Raw genomic sequence first — 10,915 nt, 5'->3', positions numbered from 1 at the left:
TAATCAAATGCATGAGAAGAAATAATTTAACTGAATGCATGAGTTATGGACCCAATTAGTTACTAAACACCTTTTCATTTCCCTCTAAGTAACCTCTCTTTCATCTGTATCTCTACTCTATAAATTTAACCGTTCATTTTCTTCAAAGCCTTGCATCACCTGCTAAGCCAAATTCCTACAATTACACTATTAAAGCTCAAACAAAAACTCATTTGCATCTAGATGAAAACGTTATCGAATTAGAGGCTATCTTCTTCTCAAGGATCAAATTTTCTTTCTTTTAAATGTAATATTCTATTATTAGATTGTAGTAGCTTTATTTTTCGCTTTGACCGTGTTAATTTCATATATTATATCTAATTTTGTATACTTGAACGGAATATCCAATTATTAGGTTGTAGTAGCTTTTCTTCTTTCTTGTTTCTTCTTATTAGTGACTTTTCTGGGAAGTTGAACTTTTGACTCAGTTTGGTGTTCTCCTTAAGAAACAATTTAGCATTCATGTTTCCGTTAGCATATACTATTGATGGAGAAACTTTTGCCTAAAGTGTAGGTATGCTTCATACCTAGATATCAGTTGCTCTTCAATCTAAATTTAGAAAAGCATTTTCTATGATTAGGCCTTATATAGTTAAGTACTATTTCATTTTTGATGATTGAGATCTAAGGATTGATGAACAATTTGGGAAAGTAAGATAAGACCAATTTAATGAAGGACCAATTGTTATTCGGAGTGCAAGGACAAACTATTCCAGCAAATCTTGGCCACTACAGGACAATTTTCAGGAAGAGTTCCGCATTATAAGCTATTCCTCACACTTAGCCTCCATAATCATATTTTAGAACATTCTAGAATAAATAAGCGTGTTGATAAATAGAGGAAATTCTCTGATAGCTACTACTGATTAATTTTTGAACTAAACAAACTTAAACAGTCGAAGTCAGAGCCCTATTAGTTACATGGCTATAACAACATTGTAAAAGAAATCATGATGACTTCTTGAGCATAACATTTTCTTTATAATTAAGTACTCTATTTATTTTTTTCTATGGGTTTTCCTTTTCTTTGTTTTCTATGTCCATGAATCTCAAACCTTTTAATTCTCTTAATACTATAAATTCATTTACAGTTGCCTTTGTGACTGAGTGAACATCCTCCAATATCCATGCATGATATAGTTACTAATTATTTCATAAAAAAACATTTGAAAATTAATAATATAGAAGATATTGCTATAATTTCATAAAACAAATACATCCACATCCAAAGCACGTGCACCATACTAGTTAAAATAAAATTACCAAGCTGATATTCTAATTTGACCCTATTTTTCAATATGGTCTTTATTTCTGCTTTGATATCAATATAGTTTTTTAATTTGTGCCCCGAGGACAATAAGGCCATTTTATTGTGAACTTTATTTTTTGGAAAATTTTTCTTCCACACCCTGACCTATAAAAATTATTAAATCTACACCCTCCTCCTTCAACCTCCACAATTCAAAATTCTTTCACCATTTTGTCTAGTAAGATCCTCCTTCACTCTTTCTTTCCCTCTCATTAATGGAGCTCCCTCTTTCTCATTCAAACTCCCCCAATTCAAACCAAAAACCTAACTCAATTTGCTATCGATTTGGATGAAGTTTGTTCGGGTCGGATTAGGGTTTATGTTTGAATTGGGGGAGGTTCAAGGAGAGGGAGGGGGGCTCAAAAGAGGATTTTATTGGGTAAAGGAGTGAAAGGAATTTGAATCGGAGGAGGTTGGAGGAGGATGTAGATTCAATAATTTTGATGGGTCAAGGGGATGTAAGAAATTTTCCAAAAAAAATACAGCTCCCCAGAGTTCTCACCGCCGGCGAGAAAAAAGGGTCTTATTTTCATTGGGGCGCAAGTTCAAATACCATATTGACGCCGAAGTAGAAATAAATGCCATATTAAAAAACACGGTCAAGTCAAAATACCAATCTAGTAATTTAGCCATAAAATATATATTATGTCATAGAAATGAAGAGAAGATATGTAGAGATCTTGAAAACTCATAGTGAACCAAGTTCACTATTTAGATGTTACATATAAAATCCATAAGAAAATTAGATATCAAGCAAAACAGGTGTTTTTTGTGCTCTTTTAATGACATGCCTTGGAAAGAAGCTATGGACTTATATGGTTTGTCGAAGAGAGGTTTTTAAGCAATCGCATCTGTTTAATTGGTATAAAAAAATTAACACGTCATATCTACTAATGTTAACCGTGCTCCCCATCCAGCAGTAGTGACAGATTAGCAGAGGATTAGAGTTGCATTTTATTGTTGGCGGGCAATGGCAAAGAAAAGACTTCTCCAAGTTCCTCTGAAATAGAACACAGAAACCCCACGCGTCATTCTTTTTCCCATATTCGTCCATCCCATCATCTTTTACCATAAAGGTTACTCAAAGGTACTCAAAGGATAACTTGTTGCATAATTTAAATCTACAATTGAGACATCATCATAATACCTCAACTTTTGCTGATCAAATCCTACTTTGGACACTTCAAACTCTCTCAACAAGAACTTACAACACCTCCAAACTATTCTTGCTTTCTCTACTAGTGATCAAGATTCTTCTTTCACATCAATTGATATTAAAATAAACTCACCACATTAATACGAATACATACCCAGTGTACAATGACCCTAAAGAACACAAAGTCCACAAAATCATAAATTCCAATCGTTTTTAGCGTCCAGTTTCACCCCCTCAAGACAAAAAAAAATGATCGGATCGCATAAATATCAACAAAAGCATCATAAACTCTAAAGAAACAGATGATTCAAACCTAGGAGCAAAGATCTCTGCACAAAATAAGAGGTGAATTCGAGCTAGGGTTAGGGTTAGGGTTAGGGTTTTTACCCCCACTGGACGGTGAGCGACTCGTAATCCCAGTACTCCTTGGGGCGGACGACGTTGACGTCGGCATAAACCCTAGCTTTCGACATGGCGGAGATTGGATCTCGATCCGATTCAACAAGTAGAAAGGGAATTATTATTCGAAATAAAGAAAATAAGGATAAGAATGATAACAATTTTATTGGAATCCAATTGGGGCGAGGGCCGCTATTGGAGGCATCTCAATGAGGTCGTCGAAAGAAAAAGGAAGTTCAATATCTATAGATTTTGTGCGAGATGACGACATTTTTCCCTTTTTCTTTTTTCTTTTATTTTTTTATACTCTTTTTTTCACTGCTGGATTGTCTTTGGGCCAGTTCGGGCCTTTATGGGGCCAAAAATTCAGAGAAAGTGGAAGTCTTCATCAACCGCAAGAGTCTCAAGTATTTTTATACTTAGAAGGAGCTTAATATGACGCCAAAGCCGATAGTTAGTACTCATGACGTATTATGATATCGATCTTTAATATCTTCCAGGTAAAGTGAATGTTGTACCCAGTGCACTAAGGGCCTGTTTGTTTCGGCCAAAAAATGCAGAAAATGAGGGAAAATGGCCTTTGGGAAAACTGACACAGGGTGAATTTGTTACTTCCCCTCACAATCGGGTGTTTGCTTCGTTAAAAAGAAAAAAGAAAGTGAAGAAACGTGCGGGCTTTCTGACAGCTTTTTCGCCCTTCCATTTTCCGCTCGAAAACCCCTGATTACAGCGGAAAACTCCTCTTTGTTCTCTCCCGTACAAAAATCTCCGATTGCTCTTCCCCTTTCCACTCGTTCTGGTTACCCCTCTCTCCCGCTCCCGCCCCTCTCTCCCGCTCCCGCCCTTCTCTCCCTCCCGCCCGAATCAACCAAGAATTTCGACCTCCTCCTTCCCTCACGCCTTCTAATCTAGGGTTCAACCTATTCTCAGACTCAGACCTCCCGTCCACCCACTCCCTCTTCGGCGTCGACATCGCTGTCCTTGCCGACGACGCCCTGCTCCCCCTTGCCCTCCACCACCACACCTCCTACCCCTGAGTCGTCCACCTTTTGGGTCTGTTTGGATCGCATTTGTGCTGTCTGACGCCGATTGAAACCCTAGCCTTCGAACAAAAGGGAAAACAGTACAAGATCTTGGTTGATTTATGGAGGTACAATGCTAAAAATCAATTCTTTTGTATTTATTTAATTTTTTTATGGCTTTCATTTATCAATTTCCTTCTTCCTTTGACGCCAGGTTTAAAATTTGTCTGAGTTTGGGTATTTTGACCACCATTTCCCACTACGATTTGCAAAACGACTTCAAATCTGTAGTTGTTGCTTGGCAGGTGTAGATATTGGAGATTATCTACTACAGTTCTCTGCTTTCTGCCACTAGGAAGGTAAAAATTTTTACTGGTGATTATTCTGTGTATTTTTCCAGTTTGCATGTCATGTATTGGTTGTTTTTTGAGATTTTGGTATGCAGACATCTATTTATTATTTGAAAATTTTGATTGTAGAAATTATTAATAGCTTATCTAACTAGTCTTAATTTGATATGTATAATCCTTGCAACGTATATCTCATAGAAATTATTAATAGTATGAGCTTGTATGGTTATCTGATTTGTTCTCATATGATGCGTTGGAGAAATCAATTTTGCAACTTATATCTCTCAAAATAAAGAAAGCATAGATGATAAATTCGTTATTGTAAGAGGATCAAGGTGAATGATTTCACCTTGATGGAATGAGAGTATCCTACATATTTCTAGTGCGACGTTTGTATTTTGATTAAATAGTTTGATTATCTACAGATAGGAGAATTTGTCAAACATTTCATAAATAATTATGATAATTTTCTTAAAAGATTTTGATCATTTGCATTTAATGTTGGTATTTGCTTTAATATGATGTTTGTATTTTAGATGGATGGTGATCTCGATGAAGAGACAGTAATTAATATGTGTTCGGGTGCTGCACTATCTGTCTTAGTTTTGGTTATGACCTTCATGAGGAGAATGCAAAGCAGACGTAGATCTATACGTGCAGGTCCTAGTGTTGAGAAAACAATTCAATATCAAAATAGAAAACAACACTTGGATCGTATATATAATGGATTTAGTGATAGTTGTGTCAACTATGTTAGAATGCGTAGTGGTGCTTTTGTGAAGCTTGCAGGGATAATGAGGAGGAATGATTTATTGCGAGACTCAAGACATGTTACAGTGGAGGAGCAACTTGCTATGACTTTGAATATTTTGGGGCATAAAACTAAAAATCGAAGTATTAGGTCACATTTTATTAGATCTGGTGAGACTGTGAGTAGGTATTTCAACAAAGTGTTAGAAGCAATTTGCCTCATACGATCACGCTTTTTAAGACAAGCACAGAATGAAGTTCCACAGGAGATCCTTAGCAACCCTCTATACTATCCTTATTTCAAGGTATTCTCTCTTTAATTTGTGATTAAAAGCATGTTCATCTAACTTAATTATATAAATTGTAGGAAAATATTACTTGTGTGATGCGGGATACACGACCATGCCGGGTTTCATCTCCCCATATCGTGGTGTTCGTTACCATTTGAAGGAACAAATAGGAAGAACACCTAAAAATAGAAGGGAATTGTTCAATCTTAGACATTCTTCTTTAAGGTCTAAGATCGAATCTACATTTGGTTGTTTGAAGAATCGTTTCAAAATTCTTACCGCAAAGCCTCATTACCCTTTCCGCGCACAAGTGGATATCGTATTAGCTTGTGCAGTTCTTCACAATTATATTGCAATGGTGGACCCGGATGATGACATATTCAATGAGACCGTTGAGATCGAAGATGATGAAGGTGATGTTGCTACGGAAGATGAGAATAATATTGTTGATTTCTCTCAACCCCAAACTCTAAGGGAGCAAACACAATCAAGAATCGTATGGAAGGATCGTAGAGATGAAATAGCTTGGGCAATGTGGGTTGATTATTGTGGAAAATATAAGGGAGGGAATACTAATGAAGTAGGCATGTGATGCAATGTCTTAGGTATACTATCTTATGTTATGCATTTTTCTATTTCTTGTACTTTATTTTATGATGGTGTGATGCAAAACTATGTAAGGTTAATTGAGAAACATTTGTATGTTACAATTATGTGTTGTATCGATTTTTCTATTTTCATGTACTATTATGTGTTAATTTAGAAACATTAGTATGCTACTATTATGTGTTGCATTCTTTACTCAACTTGCGTTTGTTTTTCACATTTCTCTACAACTATTTTCTAGGTATGGCCGACAAGGGTTCAATTCGGGATTTATGCCTTATCACTCTTCACAAGTTGGCCAAGGTTCTAATCTTTGGAATAATTTTCAAATGCATGATGCTAACTTTTGGGGCATTGGCCAACCACCCCCAATGTCATTCATGAGCATGCTAAATGCTCCTCCAACTTTACAACGTCAAAGTTGTAGCATGGGTGAAACTCCGTCACCTAATCAACAATTACAAAGCAACAAGAGAAGTGATATTTGCCTCGATGGTGATGAAAGTTCATCTCCTAATCCAAAGAGGAGAAAGAAAGCTATTGCTCATAAATCTAAAAAAAAAGAGGCTTACAAGCGGAGAGTTAACCAAATATGGGAGAGTAAACATGATGATTTGCTAATTTCTTTTCTTGCAAAGTGTGCTAAAGATGGAATGAAGGCAGATAAGAAGTTCAAAAAAACCGCTTATTGTAGCGCCGCCTTTCATATAAATGAAAAATTAGGTTCATCGTTCACCACCGAAAATGTGGAAAATCGTATGAAAACTATTCGTAATAGATTCTTGGACATGCAAAAATGTCGTAACTTGAGCGGTGCCGGTTGGGATGATGCACAAAAGATGATAACTATGGATGAGGCTTGCTTTGATAGATGGCTAGAGGTATGAATTATTTTCTAGTGGTCATTACACCTAAAAATATTTCTAATTTGTTCAATGTTGTCTATATAAGTATTTGATATTATGCCTTAACTATGCCTTAACTATGCAGGACAAGAGTATGAATAGTTCTAAACTTAGGGAATACATCAACAAGCCCATGAAACATTATGAAGACCTCGCAAATATTATAGGAGATGATGTTGCTAGAGGAGATTATGCGGTAGATGTTATGTCACAATTTGGTGGTAGTACACATTTTAGTATTGGTGTTGATGATGATGATATTAGTACGCCAACGGTGAAGACGCCTAGCTATGTCTCTTTAGATGAAGATGATATTCCACTACCGAAGGTTCTAACTATGCCACCAAAATCCAATCCATCTTCTAGTTTGAACAAAGCTAAAAATGACGTGTCAAAGACGCGTAAAGGAAAGGGGGGGAGGTCTAGTGAAGATACGGTGCTTATGCGTGAGATAGTAAGTGAGGTAAAACAATTCACCTCATCTATGCGCATGGTGAGTATGCATTGGACGGAGAAGTTGGCAAAGGCTATATTTGCACATGATGATGAATTCGACATAGAAATTCTTGATAACTTTTATCAAGAATTGCATGAGAATGAATCACAAGCTAGGTTGTTTATGGGGAGGCCAACTATTATGCAAAAGAAGGTGTTGACTGAGTTCATGAAGAGTCATCCTCTTGATTAGATTGGTGGTATTGTGGATTGCCTAGCTTTTGGGATATTTTTGTGAAACTAGCTAATTATATCCATGTTTGTGTAATTATTTTTGTATGAAAATGAGCTAGATGATTGCTCATCCTTTTGGATACATCAACAATGATAGATGTATATTTTGTATAAAGCTAATGCTACTATCTCTATCATTTGTGCAAAGCTAATGCAACTATCTCTATAATCATGCATCTCAGCCGTGACTTTAAATGTTTTATCGAATATTATTTGGCTAATGCAAACTTGTTTGAACAGGTTTACTAGTGGGGAAAGGTGAATGGTTTCACCTCGTGCAATTAAAGTTAATGAGGTATGCATGTTTTGTGTCATGATGATGGGCTTTTTTCAGATATGCAGCCAAAGTTTATAACAGCAAATGTATTGGCGAGGCAATATATTGCAGCCAACATTGCTATTATAAAATTCATGGCGGGGCAGATAATGAAATAAATAGCCTTTTCTGAGCACATTTATTAGTTGTGTGCATTCCTTATTCATTTCCAGCAACTATCTTTTTTCAGTTGTGTGCTTTCCATCTGTTTCTTGGCCTTATATTCAATTATGGATTTCTGTACTTGGATTCAGTTGTGTGCTTTCTGTCTACTTTCAGTTGTGTGCTTGCTAATTGTTGCTTGTCCTTCGGTTTCAGATTCAGTTGTGTGCTTTCTGTCTACTTTCAGTTGTGTGCTTGCTAATTGTTGCTTGTCCTTCGGTTTCAGTCCTATGCTTTCCCAGTTGATGCTTCAGCCTTGGTTTCAGTTGTTTCCCCTCATGTGATTTCAGTTGTGTGCTTGCTAATTGTTGCTTGTCCTTTGGTTTCAGTCCTATGCTTTCCCAGTTGATGCTTCAGCCTTGGTCTCAGTTGTTTCCCCTCACGTGATTTCAGTTGTGTGCTTGCTAACGGATGCTTGTCCTTTGGTTTCAGTCCTATGCTTTCCCAGTTGTTGCTTCAGCCTTGGTTTCAGTTGTGTGCTTGTATGTGATTTATCCCTTGTATGCCATTTTGTGGTTTCATTGTTGTTGGTTAGCAGTCTGATTATCTGAATATTGGCCCATGTGATTCAGTTGTGTTGTGTTGGCAAGCAGTCTGAATTTGCAGCAAATGTTCAGTTGTGTTGCTTGGGAAATTGATTGAAATGGTTGTTATGTAATTGGAAATTTGCAACCAATGTTCAGCATGCTGGTTTCAGCCTTGCTCTCGGCCTTGATTTTAGCTATCTAAGTGTTTGAGTACAGTTGAGTGCTTGCCTTATTCATTTCCAGCAAACGTTTTGTTTTGTTGCCTATTGGGCTGGTTTCAAAAACCCTAAATGCCTTTTGTTCTTGAGATCTTGAGTTCTTGCTCCGATTTGAGCTCTGTTTTTTGCTCCGATTTTGAGCTCTGATATGTGGATTTTCATGGTCTGTTTGAGCTTTGATCTGTTCTGAGTTCATGCTAAAATGATAACTAATTTTTGCGGTGATGTGAGCTCTATTTGAGCACTAATTATATTTAACTTAATATATATGGTACATGTATTAAACTTACATTTGTGCAAAACTTATGCTACTATCTCTATCTTCATGCATCTCAGTCGTGGCTTTATATGTTATATTATAAACTTGGTATGCTAATGCTTTATGTGTTTGACAGGTTTACAAGTAGGGTTCTATAATGATTTCCCCTCAATGAATTAAAGTTAAAGAGGTATGCATATTTTGTGTTATGATGATGGGCTTCAATGTTGAAGATATGCAGCTAAAGTTTATACTAGTGATCAATTGGCGAGGCAGTAAATGCAGCCAACATTGCTATTATAAACTTCATGACGTGGCATATAATGAAGAAAGAGCCTTTTCTGAGCACATTTTCTATAATTTCTTTTGAGCTTTGGTTTGATTTCCATTCTCTTGGTTGGTTGGCCCTTGAGCTCAGCTGTGCTTTTTTGTGGTTTCTATTGTGTACCTATAATGTTGCAATGGTTTCAGCTTGGCCTCATGTTGCTTGGCCCTTGGTCAGCATGGTTTCAACCTCCTCTCGGCCTTGGTTTCAGCTCTTGGTTGTTTTGGTTTGCTATTTCCATGTTGGTTGTTTGGTTTGTTGTTTCCATGTTGATGATTCATGTTCAGGTGTGTTTTTTTGGTTGGTTGCAGCCTCTTGTTGCTTGGCCCTTGGACCCTAAATAGTTGTGTTGGCCTTTGGTTGACCTTTGGTTTGGTGAGTCTAGATTTGTGATTCATTTCAGTTGTGTGCTTTCTTGTGGTTTATGCTATGCTATCTGACATGTTGCTTGGCCTCATTTTCCTGTGTCAGATATCATACTCCCATTTTATTGGCTTTTTGGCCCAAACAAAGTGCTATGACTTTGTTTCAGTTGTGCTTTTTTGTGGTTTCCATTGTGTACCTGACATGTTGCAATGGTGAGCCCCATGGTTGCAATGGTTTCAGCTCTTGCTTGGCCTTTGGTTGGTCAGCTATGGTTGGCCTTCGGATTCAGTTGAAGCTTGGCCTTTATTTCAAATTTGTGCAGGTTTATTGTACTCTCTGCCTTGGTTTCAGCTCTTGGTACTATTATGTGTTGTTGGTCAGCTATGGTTGGCCTTTGGTTTCATGTTGATGCTTGGCCTTTGTTTTAATTTTGTTCATGGTTTCAACATGCTCTCGGCCTTGGTTTCAGCTCTTGGTTGGTTTTTGGTTGGTATGAATATTTTGTGTTATGATGATGGGCTATTTTTAAGATATGCAGCCAAAGTTTATAGCAACAATATATTGGCGAGGCAATATATTGCAGCCAACATTGCTATTTATAAACTTTATGGCGAGGCAGATAATGAAAAAATGGCCTTTTCTGAGCACAACTATGATGATGGGTGGTAATCTTACAATGGTGACCACAATCAAGTTTTCTTGATTTTTTTAGTTTGAACCAAACACTAGAAAATGAGGGAATCTATTCACACATCAATTATTTTCTTCTTTTTTCAAGTTGAACCAAACACTAGAAAATAATGGAAAGTACTTTCACTACATATTTTTGGGCGAAACAAACACAAGAAACATTTTTTAGGAAAGTGAAGGAAACACAAGAAAGTGAAGGAAAGTCATCTATAGAAAGTGAAGGAAACGAACCAAACAGGCCCTAACAGAAAGTGCTATGAGGGTCATAAGTAAAAAAAAAAGTTAGTTACGGAGATTGAGAATCATGGTATTAAAGTTTTTCTACTGGGTAGTCAGGAACAATTGATGAATATACAAGTACCAGATTCATTTGATCAACTATATTAAGGAGCAACAATTGCAATTGCATGACGAGGAGCTCACTGAGGCTAGAAAGAGAATACTTGAAGGTAAGAGAAATGACATCTAGATTCACCGAGAAAATTCTTTGGGGAAAG

At 36.8% G+C, this 10,915-nt stretch overlaps 1 protein-coding gene across 1 annotated transcript in view; it reads right to left on the bottom strand.

Moving 5' to 3' along the window:
- Positions 1-3,148, bottom strand: part of LOC109851581 (casein kinase II subunit alpha-2) — a 15,697-nt gene extending 12,549 nt beyond the window's left edge. Inside the window, exon 1 of the mRNA XM_020421791.1 lies at positions 2,892-3,148. Coding sequence (XP_020277380.1) covers positions 2,892-2,977 — 86 coding nt within the window. The 5' untranslated portion in view covers positions 2,978-3,148. The remainder of the gene's footprint in view (positions 1-2,891) is intronic.

This window comes from Asparagus officinalis, chromosome 8 (assembly GCF_001876935.1).
Source record: "Asparagus officinalis chromosome 8, Aspof.V1, whole genome shotgun sequence".
NCBI lineage: Eukaryota > Viridiplantae > Streptophyta > Magnoliopsida > Asparagales > Asparagaceae > Asparagus > Asparagus officinalis.
The sequence above is the reverse complement of the archived record's forward strand: the minus strand, read 5'-3'. Positions and strand labels throughout refer to the sequence as shown.